This window comes from Rhinoderma darwinii, chromosome 2 (genome assembly GCF_050947455.1).
Source record: "Rhinoderma darwinii isolate aRhiDar2 chromosome 2, aRhiDar2.hap1, whole genome shotgun sequence".
NCBI classification, from domain to species: domain Eukaryota; kingdom Metazoa; phylum Chordata; class Amphibia; order Anura; family Rhinodermatidae; genus Rhinoderma; species Rhinoderma darwinii.
The window spans coordinates 467,881,934-467,895,947 of NC_134688.1; the positions used below are offsets into that span (position 1 = coordinate 467,881,934).

The 14,014-nt window shown below is 45.0% G+C and overlaps 1 protein-coding gene across 4 annotated transcripts in view; it reads right to left on the reverse strand.

Annotated features, from left to right (window-relative positions):
• Positions 1-2,421: 2,421 nt before the first annotated feature.
• Positions 2,422-14,014, reverse strand: part of PRDM15 (PR/SET domain 15) — a 55,556-nt gene continuing 43,963 nt past the window's right edge. For 3 of the 4 annotated variants that reach the window (XM_075854632.1, XM_075854629.1, XM_075854630.1), the window contains 5 exons: positions 13,847-13,930; positions 13,113-13,288; positions 11,531-11,605; positions 10,286-10,492; positions 2,422-4,178 (listed from right to left, as the gene is read on the reverse strand). In XM_075854632.1, coding sequence (XP_075710747.1) covers positions 3,669-4,178; positions 10,286-10,492; positions 11,531-11,605; positions 13,113-13,288; positions 13,847-13,930 — 1,052 coding nt within the window. In that variant the 3' untranslated portion in view covers positions 2,422-3,668. The remainder of the gene's footprint in view (positions 4,179-10,285; positions 10,493-11,530; positions 11,606-13,112; positions 13,289-13,846; positions 13,931-14,014) is intronic. The other variant, XM_075854631.1, reaches the window with a different exon arrangement.

The window sequence follows — 14,014 nt, forward strand, 5'->3', positions numbered from 1 at the left end:
AATTGCTGGCATACTTGATAAATATGCCAGTCTGCTGTTGGCCCTGCCCCCTCCCACTTAACCCCACCCACTTTTCTCCCCACTTTTAAAAATTGACAAAAGACGGAAAAAAAATTGCAACGTTTAGCACAAATATGGCGTCCCCCAGAATGTGCGACATTTAGTGGCAAAAACCAGTTGATTGCCACAAATCTCTCTCCTGGTCTGATACTTTGTTACAATGTATCAGTTCAAGTAAATATCAGTCTTGAGTCCAGGCAGGCGGATTATCTCACAGAGAATGGTCTATACTGGATACAATTGTAGCAAACCCCCAGCTGTGGGAAGTATCAGCCTCCGGGTGTAAAGAAGAATCTTCCCATTTGATCACAGCAAGCAGAGATCTTGAAAAGGTGGAGGAATTAATACACAAAGTCTAATAAAAAGTTGCAGAATTTTTCTTTCCACAACAATGAAGCTTTATTTATAGAATTAATCGCAATAATCAAAATCGCAGGAAATCCAGCTGCTGCAGAACCTCATAATACAACCATCTGCTGCAGATCTTTATGAAAACTAGGAGGGTGGTCCATAACAATCAATCAAGCGGGGATAGGCATTTCCACCTTGCTCTTCAAAAAGAGGTTCCGCAGCAGCAGCGATGTGAATGATAAACTATAGAGATTAAAAGTCACCGTACAGTTCCGGGACCTGTATAAACGTACTCAGTGACTTTCCTTATAATTTATAGTGGGGGAGGGGAATATCCCATATAATATGATGCAATATATTATAGATCAGATTCAGCAGGATCGCGGACTCTACACCGCCGCTGTTTACCTGCCATCGCCGACAGCCACGTATGCGAACACCAAAATAGCAGCACCTGTATTTTACGTTATAGGGCGAGACATGACATCAATAACAGGGCAAATAATGTGACAGTACACGGAGACGCTGTAAGACACACCAATGGCCTGGCGGGGACCACAGAGTATAGGGGGCCACAGAAATAATCAAAAGGTGGCCACACCTAGTGCAATGTTAGCATCCACCCCCAAGGGGCACTATGTAATTCTACTGCCAACCCCACCCTCAATGCTTATTTTAACGGGAAGATTAGATGTCTGGCAGCAGCTTCTCTCCTGCCCGAACAGAGAATCGGCGTGCTGAAATTGACCGACATGCGACATCAGGGGAGACCCCCGTACACAACAGATCGTCAGCCGGTTCCGCAGACCGTCATGGAATGTGTATGAGCGGCTTTACTCATTGCTTTCTTTGTGCCTAGAAGTCAGCGCTCTTAGTTGCAGCTTCTGTAAATAAATCTTTTGCTGCCCCCTGGTGGATAAAACAAACAAGTGGAGCGTTTTACAGTCACCTAGTGGACAATTTAATTATTGCACCTGATCTTAAGGCCAATCACATGAACTAGTGCAAACGGACGTGAAAAACAGCGGGTCCCGTTTTCATGGATCCCCATACACTTGTCCTATTTTCTTCTGTTGACGGATCCCTCAATAGACATGTCCTATTTCTCCACAGAACTTTCACACGGTCCGTTAAAACAAAGCAAAGCCCCCGAGAGACCAAAACAGTGGAAACCCCCCCCCCCCAAAAGTAACCCCATTTGGCAAACGACACCACTTAAGGAATCTTTCTAGGGGTATAGTGAGCATTTAGACCCCACACGTCTTTTGCAGGATTTATTAGAATTAGGCCGTGAAAATTAATATCAACATTATTTCCACTAAAATGTTGAATTTTTTCAATTTCACAAAGGATAAAGGAGGAAATGCCCCCCAACATTTGTAAAGCAATTTCTCCCGAGTACGGCGATACCCCACGTGTGGTCATAAATGGTTTTTCATTAGAAAGTAATTAACCCTTTCCAAACTGATCCATGTTTTGCTTTTTCGTTTTTCCTCCCCGCTTTCCGAGAGCCACAACTTTTTTTATTTTTCCGTCAATAGAGCGGTGTGAGGACTTATTTTTTGCGGGACGAGCTGTAGTTTTTATTGGTACCATTTTTTGGGCACTTTTTATTACATTTTTTGGTAGAGCCAAGGTGACCAAAAAATGGCGATTTTGCCGTTTAAAATTCTTTATTTTTCACGGCGTTCACCGTGCGAGTTCAATACTGGTATATTGTAATAGCTTGGACTTTTACGGACGCAGCGATACCAATTTTGAGTATTTTTTTTTTTTTTTACATTACTTCAGAGAAAAAACGTGAAAAGGGTTTCTTTTTGGACTTTAAATATTAATTACATTTTTTCCACTAATAATAACTATTTACTTTTGTTTTTACAGTGACAAGCGCATGTAAATGTTATAAATTAGAAGCTAATTTATAATATTTCCTGACTTGTGAAAAAATTAGAACAATGTGTAATCATTTATATACGAACTAAAAAAAAAATTTAAAGAAAAATTTCTAGCGACACATTCCCTTTAAATGCTAAAATTCTGTCTGCCTGCAGCCACCACCAGGGGGAGCTCACTGCATACAGAATTGTACCGCTCTCATCGACTCAATAACAATGACACACTACTGCTATGGGGCCGGCCGCAGGACTGAGACCATTTCAACTATTATGGCAGCTACCTCTAGAGGGAGCTCATTGCACACAGATTTATACAGCTCCAATGAGTTCAATACCAGATGTATAAATCCCTATGTTGTGAGCTCCCCCTAGTGGTGAATACAGGCAGTCATAATGTTATCATTTACCTCTAGCTGTGAAGAGAAACAGAGGATTTGGCGCTCTGTATCAGAAAAAGAAATTAAATCTGTTATTAACCTTAGTGTCGGCACATTGGAGCCTGAAAGATGAGAACATGAATCCGGCTGCTAAGGATGTCCTAGGACCTTATGTGCCGGACTATCAGATGAACTCCTGTTAATCCAGCATAGGACTATTTTTGGAGCATCAGGACTGGATTACATTATTATTCTGGGTGCGGGAAATTAGATTGTAAACTCCATTCACCGTAGAGTGAAGTGTAATAATAAAATGAACTTGAGTAAAACATCTTAACCCAATCCTGGGCTCGTATCCATTCTCTGCAGCAAGATATATTATTTATTAGGAATTTCACACTCTCCGGGTATTATAAATTCTGTGACGCACGTGGTCTACAATAAATTATATTTTACATGAAAAAAAAAGAAAACAAAAAGTAGCTGCACGATAAGCATTTTCTCCATGATCAGTCCTGGAAGTGTCCCCTAAAGAGCATTTACCCCTTTAAGAAAAAAAAAAAAAAAAAAATCCAGTAAATATAGAAAAAAAAATAAAAAAAATAAAAAATAAAAAATCAAAAAAAAAAAAAAAATAAAAAAATCGATGGTGTTCTCTGGGAACACCGGATAACAACCAATATGGCTGCTATTAGCTGGGTGACAACCCATGTGGCGGCCATATTGGTCATCGCACAAGGACAAAAAAAAATAAAAAAAATCCAGTAACTATAGATTTTTTGAAGGGTAAATGTGCTATAATAAGAACGTCATTAACTTTAATACTGAGAATTATTCCATCATCTTCTCAACCTCTTAACTTTCACAATTTCATGATCACATTCCAAAAAAACCCCCCCAAAAAATAAAAAAATAAATAAAAATCGTATAATTTAACAGTAACCGTTAGTCCAGTTTGTAGCTTAGTCGGCGACTAATTGATCGTTTAGTAACTGTACATCTGTCCTTGTGAGTCCGCTTCTCCAGGTTGACCAGCCTGTGTAGTAGAAATGTGAGGCTCCTGCTCGGTCTGGTCTGGGGGCGGGTCTTCCTCTGTTTGAGGCGGAGTTTCACCCACAGGTACCGCCCTCCATGTCAGGGGTCCCTCGGTTGCAATCTGCCCTCCCAAAGGAGCTATTGAATTCACGAATGTGGTGAGATTGATAAAGTGGGCAACAGGGTGAGGACCGGCAGCCTCCTGCTCCGCCGTTATTGCCAGCTCGGCTGGTCTGTTGTGAAGCACCGCGCTGCCGCTGACGGCGTCGAAAGTCACAGTCAAAATGGAGCTGTCGAGCTGTAGCTGGCGGTCAGGAGCAGTCAGGTGACCCACTGCTACTGGCTGTAAGTTGGCAAACGGAGTCCCTGCCGTGGTAGTGATAGGAGTGACGGTGATGTTGGTTAAACCCACGGTGCATGATGGGACGGGGACATTCCCGTCACTGATCGTCACCACAACCTAAAAAAGAATAAAAAAGTAAATTAGAGAAAAGAAACAGAACGGTTACAGATGATCGGGGTGCAGATGCCCCTGAACGCTGGCCGTGAATAGGGCACCTCAACACCTCATGATTATGCCAGTGTGGATCACAGTCAACCTAGTGCTGCCAACATTGCCATGGCCCAGTCATTGAAATCTCCCCTATTCTGCTCTCCATCATGAGTGAGCACACTCCTGCCAGGACATAGGCTGTTCACCCTCTCCATAAATCACCACGAATATTCAAAGGACGTAAATACAGAAGGAAACTATACACCCCTGCAAATCAATAAACCCCTTCAATCTGCCCCAAAATTGGGATAAATGCCAAATAGGTATTCAAAGAAAAATAATAATAACTCTAATAACATATGACCAAGTAAATGATAAATCAAAAATCTTTATTGCTATTAAACAGTTTAAACTTCTCCTATACTGACCTGGAGCATAGAATATCTTATACTCCAGTCACATCCAGAGCTGCATTCACGTTAAATACTTCCTGGAAACGGTTACAAATGTGCTGACGGACGCCCATAACAGCTTAGTCGGGATTCTATAATGCAATCTGCTTCACTGCAATGTGGGAAAATCAGCATTTTTTTTCAGTTAATTGTACCGAGCAGGATGTACGACACGTGTGACATCTCCCAGGATGCAAATCAGCAATGTGTGTTTTCAATTGACACGGACTCAATAGAAAGCTGCAGGAAGCCTCGACACCAAAACTCAAGAATCAGCCAGAGGACTTGTAAATGTAGCTCTGGATGTGACCGGAGTAGAAGAAAGGATGGAATTAAAAATCAGTGCATTTTAGAAAGGACCTACCAATTCCTCAATGTGTTGTGTAGTATAGAGGATCTGTCAGCTCTCCTGTGTGGTGTAGTATAGAGGAGCTGTCAGTTCTCCTGTGTGGTGTAGTATAGAGGAGCTGTCAGCTCTCCTGTGTGGTGTAGTATAGAGGATCTGTCAGCTCTCCTGTGTGGTGTAGTATAGAGGATCTGTCAGCTCTCCTGTGTGGTGTAGTATAGAGGAGCTGTCAGTGCTCCTGTGTGGTGTAGTATAGAGGAGCTGTCAGTGCTCCTGTGTGGTGTAGTATAGAGGAGCTGTCAGTGCTCCTGTGTGGTGTAGTATAGAGGAGCGGTCAGTGCTCCTGTGTGGTGTAGTATAGAGGATCTGTCAGCTCTCCTGTGTGGTGTAGTATAGAGGATCTGTCAGCTCTCCTGTGTGGTGTAGTATAGAGGATCTGTCAGCTCCCCTGTGTGGTGTAGTATAGAGGATCTGTCAGCTCTCCTGTGTGGTGTAGTATAGAGGAGCTGTCAGTTATCCTGTGTGGTGTAGTATAGAGGAGCTGTCAGTTCTCCTGTGTGGTGTAGTATAGAGGATCTGTCAGCTCTCCTGTGTGGTGTAATATAGAGGATCGGATCGGTCAGCTCTCCTGTGTGGTGTAGTATAGAGGATCTGTCAGCTCTCCTGTGTGGTGTAGTATAGAGGATCTGTCAGCTATCCTGTGTGGTGTAGTATAGAGGATCTGTCAGCTATCCTGTGTGGTGTAATATAGAGGAGCTGTCAGCTCTCCTGTGTGGTGTAGTATAGAGGATCTGTCAGCTATCCTGTGTGGTGTAATATAGAGGAGCTGTCAGCTCTCCTGTGTGGTGTAGTATAGAGGAGCGGTCAGTTCTCCTGTGTGGTGTAGTATAGAGGAGCGGTCAGCTCTCCTGTGTGGTGTAGTATAGAGGAGCTGGCAGCTCTCCTGTGTGGTGTAGTATAAAGGAGCGGTCAGTTCTCCTGTGTGGTGTAGTATAGAGGAGCGGTAAGCTCTCCTGTGTGGTGTAGTATAGAGGAGCTGTCAGCTCTCCTGTGTGGTGTAGTATAGAGGAGCTGTCCGCTCTCCTGTGTGGCGTAGTATATAGGAGCTGTCAGCTCTCCTGTGTGGCGTAGTATAAAGGAGCGGTCAGTTCTCCTGTGTGGTGTAGTATAGAGGAGCGGTCAGCTCTCCTGTGTGGTGTAGTATAGAGGAGCTGTCAGCTCTCCTGTGTGGTGTAGTATAGAGGAGCTGTCAGCTCTCCTGTGTGGTGTAGTATAGAGGAGCTGTCAGCTCTCCTGTGTGGTGTAGTATAGAGGAGCTGTCAGCTCTCCTGTGTGGTGTAGTATAGAGGAGCTGTCAGCTCTCCTGTGTGGTGTAGTATAGAGGATCTGTCAGCTCTCCTGTGTGGTGTAGTATAGAGGATCTGTCAGCTCTCCTGTGTGGTGTAGTATAGAGGATCTGTCAGCTCTCCTGTGTGGTGTAGTATAGAGGGTCTGTCAGCTCTCCTGTGTGGTGTAGTATAGAGGATCTGTCAGCTCTCCTGTGTGGTGTAGTATAGAGGATCTGTCAGCTCTCCTGTGTGGTGTAGTATAGAGGATCTGTTAGTTCTCCTGTGTGGTGTAGTATAGAGGATCTGTCAGTTCTCCTGTGTGGTGTAGTATAGAGGATCTGTCAGCTCTCCTGTGTGGTGTAGTATAGAGGATCTGTCAGCTCTCCTGTGTGGTGTAGTATAGAGGAGGTGTCAGTTCTCCTGTGTGGTATAGTATAGAGGCGCTGTCAGTTCTCCTGTGTGGTGTAGTATAGAGGATCTGTCACCTCTCCTGCCTGGTGTGGTATAGAGGAGCTATCAGCTCTCCTGTGTGGTGTAGTATAGAGGAGCCGTTAGTTCTCCTGTGTGGTGTAGTATAGAGGAGCTGTCAGTTCTTCTGTGTGGTGTGGTGTGGTGTAGTATAGAGGATCTGTCAGCTCTCCTGTGTGGTGTAGTATAGAGGATCTGTCAGCTCTCCTGTGTGGTGTAATATAGAGGATCTGTCAGCTCTCCTGTGTGGTGTAGTATAGAGGAGCTGTCAGCTCTCCTGTGTGGTGTAGTATAGAGGATCTGTCAGCTCTCCTGTGTGGTGTAGTATAGAGGATCTGTCAGCTCTCCTGTGTGGTGTAGTATAGAGGAGCTGTCAGTTCTCCTGTGTGGTGTAGTATAGAGGAGCTGTCAGCTCTCCTGTGTGGTGTAGTATAGAGGAGCTGTCAGCTCTCCTGTGTGGTGTAGTATAGAGGATCTGTCGGCTCTCCTGTGTGGTGTAGTATAGAGGATCTGTCAGTTCTCCTGTGTGGTGTAGTATAGAGGAGCTGTCAGCTCTCCTGTGTGGTGTAGTATAGAGGAGCTGTCAGCTCTCCTGTGTGGTGTAGTATAGAGGATCTGTCAGTACTCCTGTGTGGTGTAGTATAGAGGATCTGTCAGTTCTCCTGTGTGGTGTAGTATAGAGGATCTGTCAGCTCTCCTGTGTGGTGTTGTATAGAGGATCTGTCAGCTCTCCTGTGTGGTGTAGTATAGAGGATCTGTCACCTCTCCTGCCTGGTGTGGTATAGAGGGTTGGATCTCCTGATAGGTCTGTTTTAGTAAAAACTTGTATTCTCCATTATTCCCAATTCTGGGGCAGATTTTTGTTTAAACTCTGCAAGGTGCCATTCCTCTTTTATCTCTCCTGGAAACGTATGACTAAATGGAAAAATGAGTGTTACCCTTCCCCTTGTGAATGGGATGTGTCCCTGCACAATTTCACACTAATAGAACTGATTGGACAGTATCAGACACACCCTATTGACAAGGTGAATGAAAGCATCCACTTGCCAATTTATACATTTCCAGGAGGAACAACAGAGGAACGGTTTAGTGCAGAGCTCTAAGAAAAGATGCTACAGAATTGTTATTTCACGGTAAATACAAGTATTCACTAAAACAGACATGTCAATCATTTCGGTACATTTTTTGTCGTACATGTGAACTTAAAGGGAACCTGTCACCAGCATTTCACCTATTGAACTTTACTTATCCCTCACTGGCCGCTGCTATAAAAAGTTCATTGCCGTTATCCCCGCTCCTAAACTCCTCTTCCGACTGTAAATATCGGTCTGCAAACATTTTGCGCCTTTTATCGTAATTATGCGGTGTCCCTTTGTGCGCACACACCAGAAGATGACATCAATGCACAAGCGCAGGATTTAGTGTGCTGGGGAAGGAGAGGAGCTGTCAATCAAAAGTAAGGAGGCGGGGTAAACCCGGAAAGACTTGAGGAATGAAGATATGACTCTTTCCAAATGAAGATTTGACTCTTTTCTGCTCATTAGCATACGGTGTGGGAACACTAAAAAACTGACTACTAAAGCTACAGAGCCGACTAAGGCCTCATGCACACGACCGTATTTTTTCCCACCCGTAAATACTGGCGTAAATACGGGTCCGGTGTCACCCGTATTCCACCCGTATTTACGGGCACGTTTTTGGCGGCAAAATAGCACTGCACTAATCGGCAGCCCCTTCTCTCTATCAGTGCAGGATAGAGAGAAGGGACAGCCTTTTCTGTAATAAAAGTTAAAGAAATTCATACTTACCCGGCCGTTGTCTTGGTGACGCGTCCCTCTCTTCACATCCAGCCCGACATCCCTGGATGACGCGGCAGTCCATGTGACCGCTGCAGCCTGTGATTGACCTGTGATTGGCTGCAGCGGTCACATGGCCTGAAACGTCATCCAGGACGTCGGGCCGGATGTCGAGAGGGACGCGTCACCAAGGCAACGGGCGGGAGACCGGACTGGAGGAAGCAGGAAGTTGTCGGTAAGTATGAACGTCTTTTATTTTTATTTTTTACAGGTTTATACTGATCGGTAGTCACTGTCCAGGGTGCTGAAAGAGTTACTGCCGATCAGTTAACTCTTTCAGCTCCCCGGACAGTGACTATTTACTGACGTCGCTTAGCAACGCTGCCGTAATGACGGGTGCACACATGTAGCCACCCGTCATTACGAGAGCTCCATAGACTTCTATGGACTGTCCGTGCCGTTATTACGGCCTGAAATAGGACATGTTCTATCTTTTTCAACGGCACGGGCACCTTCCCGTGAGAAAACGGGAAGGCACCCGTCGCCAATAGAAGTCTATGAGCCCGTTATTACGGGTCGTAATTACGACCCGTAATAACGGGAGTTTTTACGGTCGTGTGCATGAGGCCTAAGAAGATAATTATAGGTTATATAGAAATGATTTTTCACCCACTACCACCAGGTATAGTCGGTTTAATAGGTGAAATGCTGGTGACAGGTTCCCTTTAAAGAGGCTCTGTCACCAGATTTTGCAACCCCTATCTCCTATTGCAGCAGATCGGCGCTGCAATCTAGATAAGAGTAACGTGTTTTTTTTTTTTAAAAACGAGCATTTTTGGCCAAGTTATGACCATTTTTATATTTATGCAAATGAGGCTTGCAAAAGTACAACTGGGCGTGTATTGTGTATAACATCTGGGCGTTTTTACTTCTTTTACTAGCTGGGCGTTGTGACTAGGAGTGTATGATGCTGACGAATCAGCATCATCCACTTCTCTTCGTTACCACCCAGCTTCTGGCAGTTCAGACACACAGCGTGTTCTCCAGAGATCACGCTGTGACGTCACTCACTTCCTGCCCCAGGTCCTGCATCGTGTCGGACGAGCGAGGACACATCGGCACCAGAGGCTACAGATGATTCTGCATCGGCGTTTGCAGGTAAATCGATGTAGCTACTTACCTGCAAACGCTGATGCTGCTGCAGAATCATCTGTAGCCTCTGGTGCCGATGTGTCCTCGCTCGTCTGACACGATGCAGGACCTGGGGCAGGAAGTGAGTGACGTCACAGCGTGATCTCTGGAGAACACGCTGTGTGTCTGAACTGCCAGAAGCTGGGTGGTAACGAAGAGAAGTGGATGATGCTGATTCGTCAGCATCATACACTCCTAGTCACAACGCCCAGCTAGTAAAAGAAGTAAAAACGCCCAGATGTTATACACAATACACGCCCAGTTGTACTTTTGCAAGCCTCATTTGCATAAATATAAAAATGGTCATAACTTGGCCAAAAATGCTCGTTTCAAAAAAAAACAAAAAAAAAAAACCACGTTACTCTGATCTACATTGAAGCGCTGATCTGCTGCAATAGCAGATAGGGGTTGCAAAATCTGGTGACAGAGCCTCTTTAACTTCATCCTGAGCACTTTATGAACTCTTTCAGTACAGAAGAGGGTCGTCACTGACCTGTTGCAGGGTCTCCACAGCAGAGCCGTCTTCCTCTCCGGTGCCATTACTGAATTCCACCTCCTTGTTACTATACTGGACAAATTCAGAGTCGCCGTGTACAGACTCCTCCCCCTCGGCGCCATCCTTGTCCTGCTCCGTGTGAGTGGTCGCCAGCCGCAGTGGTTTACTCCGCTGCATTTCTTCATCCTCTTCATCCAACACTGGCTGTGAGGAGACATAACATCCACATTACAGGGCAGTCACCTGGTAAACCCTCACACCTACCTGTATACCATAGAACAAGGACGCTACAATGACGACACATGACATCCTTCAACCTGATTGGTCAATATTGGACAAGTCATTTACCAGCCGGGACAATACATGTAATCAGAATAGAACTGTATCAGGGAGGGGCTTCCTTGGTAAAACTTAAAATAGTGCCCCCCAACCATGGGTATTGCCTTTGGCCATTTCCTTGACCATACGACATGTTGATAAAAAGGTGGGATTCACTTTACGATAAGCTATCAATGTGCGATCAGTGGAGATCTAACCCCCTGGACCTTAACCAATCAGCATAATGAAAGAAGATTTTTTTTCCCGACACAGTTACGCATCCATATAGGAGACTATGCTTGGAAAAACACCGTTCTCCTGATTTTGGAACCCCCACCGATCATTCAATGATGGATTTTGTTTCCTGGAAAGCCCCTTTAATTCCCAGAACGGAGAAACCCTTTGCCCTGTAAGAATCCCAAGTCCTTTTTCTGCTGGTTGGAGATTTCTGTAAGGTGCAATTCGCAATGTGACCGGCCCCGCTGTGCTCTATGTACAAGCAGGAGCAGTAGTACAGCAGAGTACATAGAGCATAGCGGGGCCGGTCACATGACGAAGAGTCGTATCATCATCAAGGAAGACTGTGCAACCACTTGCGGTACCCCGGCAGCGCTATACAAATCTCAGAAACAGCGCGACACGTGACCAGATTGTAGATTAGCGAGTGTATCACATACTGCAGGGACTACACTGATGATCATTTTTGGTCCCCACATAACCCCTTTAAGGTGGAATTCCCTTCCAATGTACCACTAGGAGGTGCTAGAGATCATCATTACCGAGGCTGCAGATTGGTTTGACACAGAATATCTGTAGGTAACACAACAGCATGTGAAGGTTTAGCAGACGACCACCACCACCACCGAGAAGGGTAGATGGGAGGTATTTGCCACAGGCGGGCACAACGAGCCTTGTACTGGTTACCTGAATAACTGAGGTTTCGTCAATGGCTGTCTGCTCTTGTAGATCGTTCAAATCTTCTATCCGCAAAGAAAGGACCTGATGTGGATTAGGTTTATCTTATTAAATCTTTACATGGAAGTTTTATTAGTAGGGTAAAGGTGGGTTAGAGCGTCAGTTCACCGTCACATATCTTCAGTCAAGACAAAAGCGGAGGCCCCTACTGATCACTTGAATGGGGCCCAGTGATCGCTCCAGTACTCCTCACCCATTAAACTTTCATTATGGAGATCTGAGCTCTGCTGACAGTATTGTCATTGCTCTGAATGGTACTGCAGTACACATGCATGAGCCTCTTCATTCCGGGGGGGGGGGGGGGGGTGACACTGCTGAAGACATGTAAGAGTGAACTTTACACTTTAAAATGATCTGTACGACCAAATGCAGAGGCGATCACCAACAGATTTTTTGTTTCTCCGGATTATCGTGTTTGTGCAGCTTGAAAAGTTAAGAAACTTTAAATGGAATCTCCACCTTTTATTATCATGTTTTTAGGCGCTAAATTCTGTGCTGACTGATTCCATAATATATCTTTATAGCCATTGGAGCTTTGTTTTCCTGATACAGAGCTCCGAATCCCCTGCCTAGACAGAGCTAAATGATAAAATTCCTGCTACCTGCAGCCACCACTAGGGGGAGCTCAGGAGCTTACTGTATTCTGTTTTATTATATGCATAACAGTATGAAGTAAGCTCCCTCTAGTGGTGGCTGCAGGTAGCTAGAATGTTTGGTTTTTAATCTACGGATATGCGGGTGATTTGGAGCTCTGTATCAGAAAACTAAAGCTCTGACCGCTATAAAGATGAATTGACAAATGAATCGGCACAGAATTTGTAACCAATTTAGACAAAAGAATGGTATTCCCAGGTGGACATTCACTTTAAGGCAGAATTTCACATAACTGAAATGTAAACTGTATTGTCATTGAGACTTAAAGGGGACAAACCACTTTCAACGTTATTAATTTAAAAACACCATGGAGGGAATTTATCAACCTTCCTACGTAAAAGTCGCTAAAAGGTCCAAAAGTTGCAATTTGCGGTCTTTTACGCTGCCCTCATAACTTTTGGGAAAAGGGGCGTGGCTTAGAAAAGAGGTGGGGCCACCGAGGCCCAACAAACGTATTATAATTTACGCCAGAAACAGGTGGGGCTCCAGTGGAGCAGACGGCTAAGACTGGCATATAAAACGCCAGCCTTAGGAAATCTACCACTTTATAGAAAATGCAGTGGCGGGTTCTAATCAGCAGGGGGAGAAAAGCTATCCTCTAAGGCGGTCAAAAAAAACCTAAAAGAGGTGAAGTAAGCTCAGATAGATCACCCCTCCAGATTAGGGGATGTTTGAATGGTGCATTTTTGCTAAACCGTATCAGAGTCTCTAACACAGACTTCAGAAAGGATCATGGGGAAAAAAAATCCCGGATTGTCAGGGGTTGCAGCAGCCGATCCCCGGTGATCTACTCATCATAGAGGTGCTGCTTTAGTATGGGGGTGGGGATATGACCAGGGAATAGTCAGGACAACTCCTGCCAACTTTCTTAACTAACCTCGGGGTGCTTGCGCCTCAGGTGGCGGCTCATGGACGCTCGGGTGGAGACCTTGGTACCGCACAGATGACAGCTCTGAGCCTCCACCTTGTCGTGTGTGAGCTGGACGTGCTTCTGCAGCATGTATTCGGTCACGTACTTCTTATCACACACCGCGCAGGTCCACTGCTTCCCCACTACATCAGGAAAGAAGAAAAAACACAGACAGCAGATCCACACACATTATATAGGGGGCTTCAAAATATATAGGGGGAGGGGGGATAATACTACATGAACATACACGGGGTACACGCACTTCTATGGTGCTGATCGCCAAACTCAAACCCCCCCCCCATAGGAGAGGGAACGAAGTGATAAACTCACTGAGCACTGGGTGACATTGGGAGGAGCGAGATCTTCCTACATCAATTAGAGGAACCTGCTCTTTCCACCATTTAAAGCGGTTCATTTTGGGCATCGAGATACTCGGCAGCTGAATGGCAGATAAATCATTTGTTTGGCCACCAGTTATTCTCAGTTTACGGCGAGCTGGGAATAAATCTTTTTTTTTTTTTTTGCACCGTGTGATGGACTGGGTTTGTGCTGCCACCTAGTGGTGAGGGGGAAAATCACATATTTTCTGCACTGACATAAGGGCATCGTGATCCCAAAACGGAAACGTATGGGGCAGATGATCGCTTAGGGCTTCCATCTTTATTTGCGATGGAACTAGGACGACATCAGCATCTACTTACCAGTATGAACCAGTTTATGGGTCTCCATTGTGTTCTTTTCACTAAATGTTTTTCCACACAACTCGCACATAAAGTCCTTGATACCTGTGCGGAAAAATGACAATATAAGAGGCTCAGCATACACCGAAATCCATTGTCATTGGAACGTAGATGCAGCTCAGCAAAGTG